The 18,814-nt window shown below is 35.5% G+C and overlaps 1 protein-coding gene across 1 annotated transcript in view; it reads left to right on the plus strand.

Annotated features, from left to right (window-relative positions):
- Window positions 1-351: 351 nt before the first annotated feature.
- Window positions 352-18,814, plus strand: part of LOC140141859 (uncharacterized) — a 155,809-nt gene continuing 137,346 nt past the window's right edge. The window contains exon 1 of the mRNA XM_072163729.1: window positions 352-723. Within this exon, the coding sequence (XP_072019830.1) occupies window positions 657-723 (67 nt within the window). The 5' untranslated portion in view covers window positions 352-656. The remainder of the gene's footprint in view (window positions 724-18,814) is intronic.

An 18,814-nucleotide genomic window follows, 5' to 3' on the forward strand; every position in this document is an offset into this window, starting at 1 on the left:
TGCTACTGCTGTTATACTATTATTATTGTTGCTTCTACTACCACTTGATTGTTCTTATATATTTCTTAATGCTGTGGTTGCTGTTGTCAGCAGGGAAACATTTCTCGTAAAAAGTGAATGTATAAACCAAACCTATAGGCGTACTTTGCTGATCAAGTGTGAAGCACCGAAGGCTGGAGACTAACATTTGTATCATAATCATTTTTTATTAACAACGTTATTTTTTCTCGTAAATGTCATTTTAGGCTCATATCTCAACATAATTTTATTTTCTGAGTGGAAGTATTAACAATACGCCGCGAAGGCTTGAGTGTAGCGACTACGCTAGTGCAGAGGCAAGGCCATATGAGCACACACTACATTGGTGCATTGTCACTGGCACACGAGATAATAAATTGTCATATCAACGCCAGCTCGTGTCATTTGTAGTTAGCTAGCGGCCCATCAGGTTATCTTGTGACTGATGAGCGGCGAGGAAAAATCTTGCTAAGCTACACTAGTCGCCTTAAACACTGTGAGATCATAAAGGACCAAGTGGTATAGACTGCAACACGTTTTCCTTGATGTCGTACCTTTACGGTGATATTTCGTGTTTACCTGGAAATTTGCTGTGAAAATACAAACGGATTTTTACTCTATAGATATCTGCCGTAAAAATGTGGACTCTATATGGATTTGGGATTACTGTGTTAATACTACTCGGATACCAGGAGATCCAAGCAAGTGAGTAACAGTAAAATGGTTTCAAGTTGATTATTGATTTATAATTTTCTATAAAGAGTACAAAGTTAACAATATGATGCATTTTTAAATTATTGGGCATTATTGCCCGATTACCTGTTTTATTTTCGCACTTGTTCGCACGGGTAACGTTGTTTTTGCGAAGTTCAATGTCAGTGATTAGTTACATTTGACTTGTATCCATAGAAAAATATTTCCGACCTATTTTGTTTGCTTCATTCGACTTGGCATTTCTGAACGTTTTGCAATCGTTTTGAAACTATGTTTTAGAATACCATTAACTTGTACATTTTTATCATTGGATGTCAGCTTTTTGAAGCTGCATGTTCAGTTATATTGCCTAAATTTCGCATTTCGCATCATTTGTCCTGTCTTTGACCATTCTTTAATTTCCTGAAAATTAAAGACACAAATTCGCCGAGCGATTTGCCTATTTTCGTATTTTTTTAATAGGTATTATTCGGTACAGGCTACCACTCATTGTAAGTTCATAACATGCAAATGAGCTTGTGACTTTTACAGCATATCTTATTTATATAACCATTCAATAACATCTGTCTGTATTCGCCGTAGAAGTGATGATGTAACAGGATTAACCACCATAACAACGCATGAATACAATTTCTGAATATATCGCCCTGCACTACAAACAGATAGCACTCATCACCTGCGTATGTCTGCAATCATAGATTGAACAATCAAAGATACTAATCATACAGGTGTGAGTGATCATCATGATCCAGGTCTTTATCCCTGTTCTTTGACATCTATGGTTCAATGCAGAGGTATCGCGTGATTGCACTAGTGCAGTGCGATATATTCATAAAATATTTTAACCGATTGCTATAGTAGTTTATCCTGTTACATCGTCACTTCTACGGCGAATATTATCTACGAAATAAACAACATTGGGCTATTCTAGTTGAAATCCATACACCCTCTATGGAAGTCATGACCTTAATTTCCCACGTTTGCAATTCGCACTCTCTGTGTGACAGATTAAGGTCATGTCTTCCATAGAGGGTGTATGGATTTCAACTGGAATAGCCCATTGTCGACATGGGGTGCTGTACCGCAGCGGACAGAATATCCAGTATGCCTATGTCATTGTCAAAGATTATTAACTTCGATAATGAAATTTATTTCGTGAATTGTTTAACGCAGTCATTAATTTTACGATTTTGCTATCACAATTTTGACCACTGACGGATGTTTCTCACGACTATACCACATTATTACAAATTCGCAATTGAGATTAAATTTCTGACAAGGAGTGCTTCTTACTCCTTTACCGTTTATATTATCAGCAGAGCTCTGCATTTTATGAGTGAATGAAGTAATACAAATCATTGCAAGTATGTTATACAACTTTGTGCATTTTAATATCGTCCCAAGTTATATACGAGTACATATCATATCTCCTCAAGCCGTGTAGAATATATTATGATAGAGTCATTGACCAAGCGAGTCCGAATGTTACCTGCTATTAATGTGTGTATATATATATATAATGTCAATAATAGAAAGAAGATATCGTGTAAGGGTTTACTTTGTACATGTGATTACTTACAAATTGTACCAGGAAAAGATCGAATATTGTATTGATATTTAAAAAATGCTTTGTTCGGCAAAAAAAGAGGAAATTTAAAGTTGGTTCGATTGTAGTTTTGCATCACTTATATTGTACTTGTATAGAAACATCTCCAAGAAATATCTTTAGACTTTAGAGTCAATACTGTGTCCATTAGTGTCTATTAGTGATTTAAACTGTCACAACTGAGCAAGCTATTTTAAATCAGTGAAGATGTAGTTCTTTATTTCAAATCAATCAAACCATAAGCTATAATTTAGATCGATAAAGATTAAGGGATCCAAAATGAGCGTTTATTGCGTTTCGACAGTATTTTTTATGGGACATGAGAGCACCTCAGACCTATCGAATTGCATTCTGAATACGAAGCATGTCTTTCTGATATCAAATAATTTTCTTTTTTTTAAAATCACAATATAATATAAATTTTATGACAAATTATAAAAATTTGATATTTTCAAATTTTTGATATATAACAGTCCTCGAAGTAAATTATATAAATCTAATGATATATTCTTAAAGTGTATGTAGCAGGGAGGAAAAGCCGACGGTCAATTGAAAATTTTGACCTTTCATATTGAAGATATGGATTTTTTCCCAAAAAGACCTAATTTTTTGTGGTGTTTTGGGGAAAAAATCCATATCTTCAATACGAAAGGTCAAAATTTTCAATTGATCGTCGGCTTTTCATCCCACCTACATACACTTTAAGTATAAATCATCAGATTTATAAAGTTTACTTCAAGTACTGTTAAATATCAAAATATCAATTTTAATGATTTGCCATAAAATATGTATTAAATTGCGAATTTCAAAAATCAAAATTATTTGATATCAGAATGACATTCTTCGTATTCAGAATGCAATTGATATGTCTGATGTGCTCTAATGTCCCAAAATAAATACTGTCCAAACGTTCATACCCCAGCCCTTAAAATAGCTCATTAGTAGTATCATCATCAAACAAGGCGAATTTAAGAATGGAATTGCTTATGCGGCCTATACACGATCAAAATACTGATCAATATTGGAGACCCTAGCTAGATGCAGGAGTGGATGCAAAATCTACCATTGTGCGTGTTCAATGGTAGATTTTGTATCCATTCTTGTATCTAGGGTCTTTGATACTGATCAATAAGATTGAACGTGTATGGGCTGCATTACAATATAATTACATAAAATAAATAATATTATAGTGCTAGGATTGAACCTTAGGGTAAGCCACATTGGGGGGGGGGGGGCACTTAACACAAATGACCATACGGGTATGTTCACCGGAAAGACCCCTTTTTTGATTTAACAGCTCCGAAAGACCCCTAAATTTGACCAAAAATTGAACACCGAAAGACCCTTGTTTTTATAATTTCAGCTCTAAAAGACCCATTAATTGCTCATTCCTCACATTTCTGAGGGTTTTGTCAGGCCCTTTTACCAGGGCTTTGCCGGTATGCCCTCAGCTCCCAAAGACCGACCACTTCAAAATTCCGGGGAGCATACCCAAAATATATGAAGCCACAATGTTCCTCTTAAGCCACAATGTACCAAGTTATTTAACAAGATGTTGTAATTAATAGTGTGACAGGACAGACGCTGATGAGTCTAAAAATATCCCAACACTTGTTTCATTGTTTTCTAGTTTCTAATTATATCAATAAATTACAATATCAGGATTACCATATAGTCCCGGGCATATAGTGCCATATAGATATAATGTTTAGATATGAATCCAAATATTACTCTGAAGATGACATTTGCTAGAGTACGGTCTGTGACCCGTATACGGTCTGGGCCCGTATGCCACATAACTCATACATCAGGTTGAAGCAGTACATAGGAGAGCAGCCCGATTTATAAAAAAGAAACTACTGTGGCAGGTATAGGAGTGTCACTACCATGATCCAAGAACTACAATGGAGAACACTAGCCAGGAGAAGAAATATCACCCGTCTAGCCATATTCCATAGCGCCTCAGGGTTACCTTTCCACTACAGCGCTCCACCAGGATATCACATTCACACTCGTCAGTAGAAATTCAACCCACAAAACATTGCTATACTTAAGCTTACTTAGTACTCATTTATCCCAAGAATTGTCATAAATTTAGACTTGAACAATCAACCACAAGAAATAATCAACATCCAAGAACCCAAAGCATTCAAGAACCAGCTAAATGATCATTTCACTATTCAAAGCAGAACTCGCGCACACCATACCCGATTCGTCTTTCCCTACCAAGGGTATTGAGTCGTACCCAACCAGAACCAGAACCAGTATCGACAGCTCAGCCCTCTGATAATATAAGGAATTCTCAATACTAAATCCTGCTCATGCTTACCGACCTGAATATCAATTCATGAACCCAAACTGTTTTGCTGAAAATATCAGCGACAAAACAGAAAAGGGATCGATACTTTTAGAGGACATCTGGATTTTCCTTCCTACAAATAGAAATTGCTTGCAATCTTAAACTCATGTGGGATTATACCTTCGAGCAGAATTAAATATGATCTAGCGAGTAGTATTGATATTGGTCGTGACTAGCACTCTTATTTTGAGTGATTTTATGTAGGATTTTTTTATCTTTTTCTCGTGAACAATTAGTGTCATATAGATGAGTTGACCTCAATAAAGATCAACAAAGGCAAGGGACTGGTATATCGATATGCTTGAGCCAGCTGCATACAATCACTACACTGTTCAATAGCCTTATTGTGGAGTTTTAAAATGCACAGGTCCTGAAAAAGTATGATGCGCATTACAATGGGAATTGTGATGATACCCGCACATACTGCCAGGCAATGACGTCACAAGTCAACTCATCTATTCGCCATAGAAGTAGTGATGTAACAGGATTAATTACTATTTTTGAATGTGTTGCCCCGCTCTAGACATACGCTGTAACGCTGCATCTTACCATTGATGATCAAAGAATATAGATATAAAGACCTGGATCGTAATAATATAGAAATTATGCTGACATCTCTCACATCTGTACGATTAGTGTCTTTGAAAAGAGCGGTATTGTATTTAATCTATGATTGTACGTGTGCAGCCTACTTGAAGTGCAGGGCAAAACATTCAAAATTGTATTCATCTATTGCTGTGGTAATTAATCCTGTCAGTTACATCACTACTTCTACGGCGAATATACATGTTATTGAATTTATATACTGATTTATTAAGTTTAATAATCATAATACCTTTGCCATTTGCTATAATTTTAAAGCTATTTTAAGCCCGCTTCTGACAAAAAAAAATCAATTAGGTCCTTTGAAATCGTCTGAGGGTCCGAAAATATTTCACTTTATTAATTACGTCAAATAATAGTCTTTACTGGTTTCCTTGGTTTTGTTTTGTTTTTTGTTTTTCAATTGTGCTTTACTGACTTAAATTTCTTTCGTTGATATCCCTTTAAAACATATTCAAACTCTTATATAAAATGCTTTTAAACAATTTGCACGAACGCTTTCAAGTCTTAATGCCTTAAATAGACCGACCTAAATCTCACGTAGGGTAGCGACAACCGCAGACATTTTCAGGCGTTACACGAGTTTATAGCAGCAATAATTTAGTTAGCGAAGCTGTTTTAAAATGATTTCGACCTTTTCACACGATGAATTACATTTCAAGACAAGTGTTTTCTTATTGTGTATTGCCACTTTGTAGTTCAGAGTCTTTAGTCAAAAGTATTTTAAAGTAACATTTTGAGAGTAAAACAAAACACGTGCACTGGACAAGGCCATAATTGACCGATTCCAGTTGAAATCCACGCATAAGCTCCATGGAAGATATTACCGTAATTGTGAGTTTCAAATGGTGTTATATGAATGGGTAACTCCATTTGAAATCCACACCCCTAGTGTGGGAGATAAAGTCATGTCATCCATAAGGGGTGTATGGATTTCAACTGGAATAGCCCGTTTTGAAAATGAAATACATACAATTGATAAAAAGTGCAGTTTAAAAGAGAGCATATTATAAAGGACATTTCAAACTATAACTGCTTCACAATTAAATAGATGTACAGATAAGGGTTATTTCATTGACAATGAAATTACATAGATAATTCAATTTAATTTTAATGACGTGATTGGGGCTCGAGCAAACTGGCATATGAAAATATTGAGAAAGAAAAAATCAGGACTCAGCGGGGATTGAACCCCGGTCGCTGGATTACCGGTCCAGAGCTTTACCACTGTACAACCTGAGTTCACAGTCGGTACTCGGGCAATCTCAACTTAAGTCCCCATGATAACTCTCTCATTGTGTCTCAGCGGCCAATTATATATTAAATAATGAAGAAGGAGGCGGCCTATATGCTTCACCCTGGCAGGGCGTAAGACAATGCGAAACACAAATTAATATTAGGATCCGATCCTCGCATATATTAATTTGTGTTTCGCATTGTCTTACGCCCTGCCAGGGTGAAGCATATAGGCCGCCTCCTTCTTCATTATTCAATTAAATTTTAACAAATGCCTATAGCCCGAGTGGATCAAAATTGCTTTGACGTATTTAGGTGGCAACACGAAAGCCACTTTGTGCTATGTCAGTTGAAATCCAAACCCCGTATGGAAGACATGATCTTAAGCTCCCACACACGGGTGTTTTCAAATGGAGTCACCCATCCAGGTAACCCCATTTGAAATTCACACTCAAAGTGTGGGAGATTAAGGTCATGTCTTTCATATCGGGGTGTATGGACTTCAACTGGAATAGCCCTTTCACGTTGCCAATATTCTAAAAGGACATTTATCTTAAAATTTCAGAAAGCCTTCTTACATCTACATGTAGATCGTGAGAAATTACATTCTCACAAAAATCTATCAAAAACCTGAGCCACTTTACAGTTAAGAGGTTTCTGCGGACAATTTTAAAATGTGTATTCGTTTCCATTTCCAAACATCCCATGTTTAATCGGGAAGCGCTATAAAGGTTTGTCAACGTGCTACAAGTAATCCCATGACAAAACAAGTGCGTCTATAGTATCTCAGCTAAACAAGGAAAATAATGAAAGGATTGAGTTTCATCCCCGTGTATCGTTTCTGACAAATGAATTTATGATGTGTTGTAGTATATAAAATTTGGTTGATTAAATTTCTAAATCTAGCATAATTGTGTTGCTTTCTTTCATGAAATAATATAATGCTTGTAATAGTTGAATACTTTAAGACGCAATCTGAAGCAAAGCATTCGATTTTTAATGCTTAGATCCTATAATTACACCCGATTGTAAATGTGATTTGAAATATTTAATCTGCAGTTTTGCAAAGGATGCTTTTTCTATACCACCACTTTACACATTTAATCACTAGTTAGTCTTACCTTCCACGTATGACGAACTAACTGCTATAATTTCCTTGATTAGCACAGCGAAAACCTAGAGCAAAAACTCTTTAACTGATTAATATCTTTAAAAGCCTGTTTTATTAGTGAACTGAACAAGCTGTACGCACAGTACATATTGGCGAAACAGAAAGACTCAAATTGCAGTGCATATAATTTTCTGGTATTAGTGTTTTGTCATGTATCTAGATCCGTTGTTTGATGCTCTTTCGCTACATATTTTTTTTTATAAGCTTCAGACAAAAGGAAAAGATCTTCAATCATTTATGTCGAAATCAAGAAATACAGCTTAATAAATTTATTGAGCTCTCGTAAGGATAGTTAAAGCCATAATGTACGATCTTTTAATATGAAATTAGTTAATTTTTTTCAAACCTGATTTTTTGACATATTTGTAATGTTTACACATGTCCCAACTTGCACCTAAATGGAATCGGCAAAATTTGTTGTCTTTGTAGCTCAACAGAGCAAAGTTCGACATATTATCATAATTAAAAAATTATGATGATTATGTCCTCCCATAGAACTGCGTGTTAAATGGCCAAAATAATCAGTGCGGTTTCTTTCACTTTACCTTGTTATTTCAACCTAAAATGGACAGCAACCCTTCCCGTCAGTTATTACTAATATTATTTCAACATTTTGAATAAAGAATAACAAGATCAAAATTTGACGGAAATCGTACATTAAGGCTTTAAATATGACCGAAGCCAAAAGACTTGCGAGTCATTATAATGATGTTTTGTTGTTGTTTATATTGTTTGACGGAGTCTTTTTTTCAGGGTTTTAGCATTGCCTTGGTGTTCTATTATTATTATTATGTGCAGTGTTTTAGCACTGCGTAGGTCAGTTATTTTGTTGTATATTATTTGCAGTGTTTTAGCACTGCGTAGGTCAGTTATTTTGTTATATATTACTTGCAGTGTTTTAGCATTTCATTGGTCAATTATTTTGTTATATATTATTTGCAGTGTTTTAGCATTGCGTTGGTCAATTATTTTGTTATATATTATTTGCAGTGTTTTAGCATTGCGTTGGTCAGTTATTTTGTTATATATTTTTATGAAATAAATAAAAGTAGGCCCAGGGCTGAACCCTCTGGTTACACGAATAGTATAGAGTACATAATGTTTTCTGTTATATAAATAATATTTGACCCATCTTAAAACATTTCCTCTGTAGCCACAATGTTCCAAGTTATGTAACAAAGTGTAGTGATCAATAGTAAGTAATGTAAAAGATGTTGATAAGTTTAAAATTATACCAATACTTGTTTCATTGTTTTCTAGTTTCTCAATAAATTACAATATCAGGGTTACCATAGAAATTCAATTAGTTCCTTTGAAAGCTTCTGAGGGTCCGAATATATTTCACTTTGAGTATTTATGAATTACGCCTAATAATACTCTTTATTGTTTTCCTTGGTTTTGTTTTGTTTTTTGTTTTTCAATTGTGCTTTACTGACTTAAATTGCTTTCGCAGATACCCCTTTAAAACATATTCAAACTCTTATTAAATGCTTTCTAACCATTAGCACGAACGGTTTCAAGTCTTAATGCCTTAAATAGACCGACCTAAATCTCACGTAGGGTAGCGGCAACCGCAGACATTTTCAGGCGTTACACGAGTTTATAGCAGCAATAATTTAGTTAGCGAAGCTGTTTTAAAATGATTTCGACCTTTTCACACGATGAATTACATTTCAAGACAAGTGTTTTCTTACTGTGTATTGACAGCCACTTTGCAGTTCAGAGTCTTTAGTCAAAAGTATTTTAAAGTACACTTAGAGAGTAAAAAAATACTTGCACTCGACAAGGACATAATTGACCGATTCCAGTTGAAATCCACGCATAAGCTCCATGGAAGCTATTACCTTAATTGTAAATTTCAAATGGAGTTACCTGAATGGGTGACTCCCTTTGAAATCTATACCCCATATGTGGGAGATACGGTCATGTCTTCCATAAGGGGTGTATGGATTTTAACTGGAACAGCCCAATTTGAAAATTAAATACAGACAATTGATAAGAAGCGCAGTTTAAAAGAAACATAATAAAAAGGACATTTCAAATTATAATAGCTTCACAATCAAGTAGATATACAGATGAGAATTTCAGAGTTCTTTATTGACAATTAAATTACAATGATAATTCAATTGCATTTTAACAAATGCCTATGACCTGAGTGGATCAAAATTGCTTTGACGTAGGTGAAACACGACAGCCACTTTGTGCTATGTCAGTTGAAATCCATGGAAGACATGATCTTAAGCTCCACACAGAGGTGTTTTCTAATGGAGTCACCCATCCAGATAACCCCATTTGAAATTCACACTCAAAGTGTGGGAGATTAAGGTCATGTCTTTCATATCGGGGTGTATGGACTTCAACTAGAATAGTCATTTCAAGTTGACCTGAGTGGATCAAAATTGTTTTGACGTAGGTGGCAACACGACAGCCACTTTGTGCTATGTCAGTTGAAATCCATAAACCCCTTATGGAAGACATGATCTTAAGCTCCCATACACAGGTGTTTTCAAATGGAGTCACCCATCCAGATAACCCCATTTGAAATTCACACTCAAAGTGTGGGAGTTTAAGGTCATGTCTTTCATATCGGGGTGTATGGCCTTCAACTGGAATAGCCATTTCACGTTGCCAATGTTCTAAAAGGATATTTATCTTAAAATGTAAGAAGGCCTTCTGATATCTAAATCGTAAGAAACTACATTCTTGCAAAAAATTGTCAAAAACCAGAGCCACTTTACAGTAAGAGGTTTCTGCGGACATTTTAAAAATGTCTATTGATTCGTTTCCATTTCCAAATACCCCATGTTTAATCGGGAAGCGTTGTAAAGGTTTGTCAACGTGCTACAAGTAATCCCATGACAAAACAAGTGCGTCTATAGTATCTCAGCTAAAGAAGGAAAATAATGAAAGGATTGGGTTTCATCCCCGTGCATCGTTTCTCACAAATGAATTTATGATGTGTTGCAGTATATAAAATTCGGTTGATTAAATATCTAAATCTAGCATAATTATTCACTATTTTGATGCTTTCTTTCATGAAATAATATACTAAGGGTATTGTAAGGGTTGAACGCTTTTTGAAGACGGTATTTGAAGCAAAGCATTCGATAATTAATGCTTAGATCCTATAATTACATCAGATTGTAAATGTACTTTGAAATATTTAATCTGCAATTTTGCAAAGGATTCTTTTTAAATGCCACCACTTTACACATTTAATCACTATTGATCTTACATTCCACGTATGACGAACTAACTGCTATAATTTCCTTGATTAGCGCAGTGAAAACATAGAGCTAGGATAAAAACTCTTTTATATAAAAACTGATCTTAAGCCTGTTTTATTAATGAACTGAACACGCTGTACGAGCAGAAAGACTCTCAAATTGTAGTTCATATAATTTTCTGGTAATAGCGTTTTGTCATCGGTTTCATGTATCTACAATCTTGGAAATAAGTACTTGGAACGCTTGTCACACTCTGCCGTGCAGAATGTCTATAAATGATCACTGAAATGACGTATACAGCCTGTCTCAAAAAAAATTGTGCAAGTGAAAAGCGCCCTCTGTGGCAATTAGAAAATACCTTTGTGACATAATACTTACATCAACATCAAAGGCGTAGTCTTAGCTCTCAAATGCCGTTTGTTCTGTTCAATTTGCTTGTTTTAATCTAGAGATATGCTTACTTAACAACGAAAGGGTAAAATCACAATTGTGCCACTTTTACTAGGGAAGAGGGCCGTACATGTAAATCAATGATAGCATCAAGTTTATCAAGAGTTCCTTCGTGAAATCAAAAGAATGCATCAATTACACAACAATACAAAATTGTTTTTAATGTTTTATCATGATCAAGGTATAATGATACTCTTTTTCCACTTATGACAAATTAAACGATAAATAAATATTTCACATTCTGCTGTAAAATTAAATGCATGTGCATGTCAATGATTTTATCATGGTAAATACTGTTCTCTTTGTCTTTAAGATATGTTAAACAAGTACTGCACACTTATAGGTTAGGTATATGAACTTTGACAAGTTCATAAAATTTGACCAATTAATGAAATTAGGCAAAATAATGTGTTGATGCGTCTAATGCTCGAGCCCCGAAGGGGGGAGTGCATTAGACGCATCAACATCAGCTATCATTAATTTACATGTAGGCTTACAGCCCTATTCCCTAGTATATAGTAAAAGTGGCACAATTGTGATTTTACCCTTTCGTTGTTAACTAAACATATCTCGAGATTAAAAAGAGCAAATTGAACAGAACAAACGGTATTTGAGAGCTAAGACTGTGCCCTTGACGTTGATGTAATCATCATGTCACAACGGTATTTTCTAATTGCCAACGAGGGCGCTTTTCACTTGCACAATTTGTTTTGAGACAGGCTGTATTGTGTTTGGCAACAAACATGACATATACAACAATGATTTACCCTTCCCCCCTCACCATCAATCAATCAATGGACACATTGGGAAACCGCTGAAGACATTGGAATTTCTCAACATTGCATGGGGGAAATAAAGGGGTCAGTGCAGCTGCCAGTTTTCCGTTATTTACATGCAAGCGTTCCAAGACTTATTTCCAAGATTGTAGATCCGTTGATTGACTTGATGCTGTTTCGCTACATAATTTTCTGAAAAGTAATGGTTCAAAAGAGATGCCAGTGCAGAATCGTCACAAAAGGAAAGGATCTTCAATAATATATTTCAAAATCAAGAAATACAGTTCTCAAATAGAGTTCTCAAAGATGGTTACATATGTCGAAGCCAAAAGACTTGTATAGACCAATTTTGTCACTTTAAAAATTGGACCCTCGTCCATTCAAATGCTTGTAACTTTGCTTCTAGAAGTCGCATTATTGGATTCAATAGTGTCATAATGCGCAGGTACAGCTATTGAAAAACAAATTTACCTAAATATGGTTTAGTTTTTAATATTATGATTTTTTCCTCGTATTCGGATAATTTCTGGGTGCACTATATATTATTTGTTATTTTGTTGACCTGTCGTACCTCATGACCATTGACGTCAACTCAAGGTCATTATGGTATTTGATCAAAAAGACGTTTAATCACACAAATTAACCATGAAAACTAATCAATGAATTTTTCTATGCTATTCAAGCATATGAATTCCTTGGTGTTGATCATTTCCTTGGCAATTCTATTTTTTTTCACTGACCATCAACGATAATTATCGACACGTTCTAATGATTTGGCCGGCCGAGGAGGGGCAAATAAAGAAATTGATAGCAATTATGCGTCACTAATTGAGCTTTATATTCTTCAGGCTAATAATTTATATGTAGTAAATTTGTCAATCATTTTGTAATGTGCAGTTATCTTCGGAATATAGAGGTAAAATTCCAATATAGGCCGCCCTATGTCTTATTTGCAATCGGAGACAATGCGGCGCTTATGTGTGAGGTATGGAAGTTTCCTTCCCAGGACAAAAAATCATGTGTGTCAAATTAAAAGATATTATTTTCTGAAGTACAACCACACAGTGGCCGTAGAAGCTCAACAAGGCTCTTAAACATTTACAAATATAAAATATCCTAGCATTTTGTCATCTTAATAAACATTTTTGAAGAGAATGTTAGACAGAAACACATTAGCAGATGCAATTATTTTGTGGATTAAATGTTTCCGTGAGCAGTGAGCACAAAATTAGTTGTTCAATGCATAACGTACACCCTGGTTCTGGAAAGCCAACTTTGCCATCAAAGTTAATTTGCAGAAAAAAAGATTATGCTTCGTAATTTTACGCGGAATTAAATCGTCATTGTAGATTATCACTGGTTTATAGGTATATCCTATAGCTTGTTACTTTTGAAGCAGCGAGGTTTTGTGATGGAAAGATTCATTAATACATGTAATTATCCTACATAGCATACCTCGTCAGCCTCATAACAAAATTGCCTAAGTCATTTTTCCATGTTACTTGTTTTCAATTTTGACCCTATTTAGTAATAAACAGTTCACCTTGGATGTGTTTCTTAATACAATGAAGTATAACATCAAAAGAGATGTATTCCACAAGTTAATGAAGAATGCGGCTGGAAATTTGATCAATTAGTACTCAGAAAATCAAAATTGCAAATGAGAAACATGTAAATGACTTGGGCAGTTTTGTTATGAGGGTGACGGTGTTCAATATGCATACCATTAAATATATATATGCTTGGAGGTTATTTCTCATAATTATTATGATATAGCCCAATATTCAGAAAGGAAAGTCATCAGTGAATGTTTGAAGGTTAGAGTTATGTAGATTAAAATCATCATGAATGCAGTAGTTTTCCACATGAATATGAAAACGATAACGTAATGGCATAGTATTCACGTATACCACAATATTTCGTGATTGGTAAACCATTCCTGCTGTTGCATGTTGTGGAACTCGTACATCTTTTTAGAGTTCACTGTAGTCATGGTAATCTAGGTGCTGTCCGAGTCGAGTATGTGTACACCGGACCCAATTTTACATTTATACTTTGATCAGCTCGTAATCGGCGGGCCTTATAACATCGCGGATTGATATCAAAATATTTTATTTTGAGAATGTTCTTGTGACATCTCGCCAGAAGCTTCACGAATTATGAATTCAAGTTATATACTTTGTCTACTTTCTTCAGCACACAAAATATAGGCCAGACAGGTCAACTAATAGCACTCTTAATGATGGCCTACTTTTCGGTGTACTGGTAAAAGCCTAACATTTCCCGCCTATTACGAGCTGATAAAACTATAGCGTGAATCGATGTGAATTTTGAGCGTCTTATAGCATATCCTGTGGGCAGCATATGCTTACAGATGGGCCTATTAATATTGAATAGTACAAATCGTGACACCGGAAAAACATTTTCCCGCGAGGTTCCAACAATTATTTGCAGACGACTCTTAGCGTTTGCAAAGTCATTAATATTGTGAACGACAAACAACATTGTCATTTATACAGCAACGACTATGCAAATTACAGCACCATATATGCAAACACGTCTTATTTTATTGCTCAAGACAGTACGTCAGTATTTTAATAATGACGCAAAAAGAACATCTCGTGTCTTTTTGGTGTGAAAAATTGAAATAAATACTACGACGGCCTCAAACAGAAACTATATATTTACCCGATATAAATCGAGCACCACTAAATACCTTGACCGAGGGACTCTGGCTTGTTCCTATGTCGTAGACTTCTTACAAAATCAGAATTCCATGGAAGACATGGATGTTCGCCAAGTTGCTGAATGGGAATCTCTATTCCATTCTTGATCCTAGACAGAAAACGTGTACTTTGACTGTCTGAGATGTTGGGGGGGGGGCAATAAAAATGGTAGCTTTCTAGCTACCGTGGGTGGTCATAATGGCCGGCCATACCCAAAATTCCACACGATACTGAACTAATGTAATATCACAGGTAAAAGTAACCACTAATATGGCACATCATACTTTGGGCAGCTATCAATTCCCACATGTAAATGAATATTCATTGAAGTCATTGAAGTCATTAAATAAAATAAAAAACATAATGTCTTGGCTCATTAGGAGGCATCATGATACATCGTCATGTGCGGATGATTACGTAACTTCCTTGTTAAGTAATAGCAGATGACGTCAAGATAATCAATTCTGTAAATATCCATCAGTGTAATTTTTCCTTGTCATAAGCTTTTTCTGTTTGCAAAATATCTTTGAATACATCATCAAAGCTCGTACTCAATCGTCGGCAAATGATCAAAATTAAATGTTTCAGAAACAACGCATATTCTCCAAAACAAAATCATTTCAAAATATTATAAATAAGTGAATCTTAATGCTCTGACAAAACTGCTATAGAGACATATTTTTATATGTAAATGTTATTCTTTCATTTGATAAAAATTCGACTTAGGCGCCAAATAATAGAACAGTAGACCTATTCTATATGATAGGATTGCTGAAACAATTAATGATGAACAATTACCGGTCTATTGCAGATTTGAAGTTAAGTCTACAAAACAAAAAAACACTTTCAAAAATGATTTGAAAATATTTGACTTACTAAATGGCCCAACTCTGCTTAAAAATGTATTCAAATGTTAAAGTACAAGCATGCGATTTAAGAAATTTGGGAGAAAACCTTAAGCATTAAGTTCAATGACTTTTATGGAGATGACAATATATAGGCCTAATGGGTTGCATGCAAAGAATTAGGGGCAATTTTAATCACAAATTGCTAGTGACAATGATTGGTGTGTATTCTTAGTTTCTTACACCAGGGAATGTTTCGCTCAATTTGTCCTCTGGGTGAAGCGTGCACGTGTTACTTTTGTAAAGACCAGGTGATCAAGAATCCCATGCGGTCAACACTGAATGGGCATTAATCACAACGGTTCACAAAATGCCATTATTGATGCGCGAACACACATGGGATCATCGTGAAAATACTTGCTTCCTGCATTACAACATAATACTATAGAGAGGGCTAGAAATGGGAAATTCCCTGTCACAATAACAGATCAGATAGCTAACGGATATGTTTAGTTATTGAGATTGAAGATCCCTGGAAATGGTGCAATATATTAAGTGACACGTAATATGAAACACCTCAATTCGTCAAAGCCCTAACAGTGTTAAAGTCTTAAAGTGTTTTTATGCTTGTACTCATAAGATTTTACGTATGTAAGAGCACAGGATACTCATATAATTGAGAATACACAAGTCGTATACATCAACCATTGCTTAGTCACAAAACAATATTTTATCACGTATTTTCATTGTCAATATTATTTTTATGAAAAAATAAGGAAATAAGTGAATACATGATAGATGATTTTCGTGCCTGGAAGAAAGACAACTACCCGGAGATAACGTATGCTATTCATCATGTTCATCGCAATATGCATGTGCTTGTCATTTTAGTTGTTTTGAAGTCAGATCGTGGGCTCATAACGCCAGAAAATGTTGGGCACATTAACAATATATTTTGTCAATATATCCCAGACATTCATGAAGGGACTCAACAAAGTAGTCCACCTATCCAGTTATACGATCGTGAATGTTGGGCAATACGGTATGTGGCTCCGAAGATTAGTCATACATCAATTTATCCTAGTTTGTTCTGTTATTAACAAACCTATTAATTAACCCAGTATTAATCTTGACAATCATGTTGTCCAGATTTTGTCCTCATATTTGAAGAATGAATATAATAGCTCATTGATTTATTATGCCTCGAAATTGACAGACGTCGCAGTCTTCGCAATTAGGTGATGGTTGCACAAGCATAAAGCAAAAGTTAATCTAGATTTAAAGAACAGGAACGTGACCAATCATTACTGGACAACACGTTGCAATATCTGACGACAATTTCATGAAAAAGGTCCTACCAGAAGGATACATTTTTGTACGAACATGACGACTATTCAGTGTGCATGGCAAAGGAACCGATGTGCTGCTGAGAATTAACCATATCCACACAGATAGTGATTATCTGACAACTGGTTGGAACCTTTTCCTTTTCATTTTCTTCACCCATACACACCATTAGGGATGAAATCAAAACTAGACCGGCGGTTCCGGGCAGTTGGAGCCGGTTTCTATTGTTCTAAACAATTGAACGCGGTTCAAGGTCAACCGGCGGTCGAGTTTTGATTTCATCCCTTAGACAATTATAGAGTGGATCCAATGCGACAAAGGGAGCCACATTATCAATCGCCTAATCACTGGTTCACTCACGTTTCTATTTGGTAACAGCGTTTTGCAATACATCTTGCAATCTAGTCGTATCACATTGGACTATGAAGAATACATAAGATTGCTAAGATTATGCAAAGGCAAAATAGGAAATCTGTGCCAATTCCTCTATAGAGGATTTATAACAACGAACAAGGACTTTACTAATTACATTGCAATCCTAGTGAGTGAGTGTAAATACACATAGAAATGATACGATAGCCGCTGTGCAAATGTTACTTGTCTGAAGCTCCAAAGACGTACTCTTGATGATATAAAATCATTAATGGCAAGAAAACATTAATTTTAAAATATAGCTCTATTCACTGTTTATTCAAAATGCTCGTCATATAAATGCAAATAAAGACTTTTTTCGGAAATATTCATGTTATTAGACAGCTTAAAGACGTGTTCATGTAAACTCTTTACAAGTGTATTTTTTTCATTTGCTCATAATGCAGATGTATGTGGGCGTTGTCCGTACTATCCTCCTTTCGAGGAGTTCAACATAACAACACTACGATCGCTCCGATGCGCTGATCTATCGAGGACATCGAACGTTCCGAGGACCTAAACATGTGTTCTCCAAATTTAGCCAGGAAATTTAGGCCCCGACTTTGTTACAACGAAACAGGACCTACACCCACACTTTAAAGCACTTTAACGGCAAAATGTCAATCCCTATGACCTTGTGACGAGGCCTGTATGTGGGTGTGTGTTTATGAGCTTTTAGTATTGTAGGGGTGTGGATGCTAGCTGGTGTGGACATGTGTCTTGTTTGCCTGCGTACCTGCCTCTGTCTCCCCAGCTCTACCTATGGGTCTATCAATCATACAATGATATTTCAAAATGGGGACAATTTATCATTTACTGTTTCCTGTTTGTGCAAATTCTACCGTAGGCCTATTGTTTCAGGTGGAGGGACAGAGTCTGGAAAGTGTACCAAGAACGATCATATTCAGTAGGATGTACGTACGACCCCAATATTAAGGTTGTTCATTTCGGTATCCCGAAATCCTCGCGCAAATTGTCAATGCGCACGTTTGACTGGTCGAGCGTGCGTATTAAATGAGTACATGTATTTCGAGATCATAGCCTCTTTTTATGACATTTTGCAGTAGACATCCACAAAAAAAGCTTATTCCCAAATTTCCAGTTGATCCCGATTTTGCGTTTTCGTGTTATGCATGATTAAGTGTATTACACTGCTCCATAGACAATGTGTTCTAATTTTGTTCAAATTTCAAATTTCACGATATCTTTGCTAAACGAATTAATCTGCAAGAATTTGTGTGTACATAAACATTATGTAGCCAGAGGTTTCCAGTGATATAAAAATCTCAACTTTTTTTTGAGAAAAGTGGGGGGGGGGGGATGAT

This window comes from Amphiura filiformis, chromosome 20 (genome assembly GCF_039555335.1).
Source record: "Amphiura filiformis chromosome 20, Afil_fr2py, whole genome shotgun sequence".
Lineage (NCBI taxonomy): Eukaryota > Metazoa > Echinodermata > Ophiuroidea > Amphilepidida > Amphiuridae > Amphiura > Amphiura filiformis.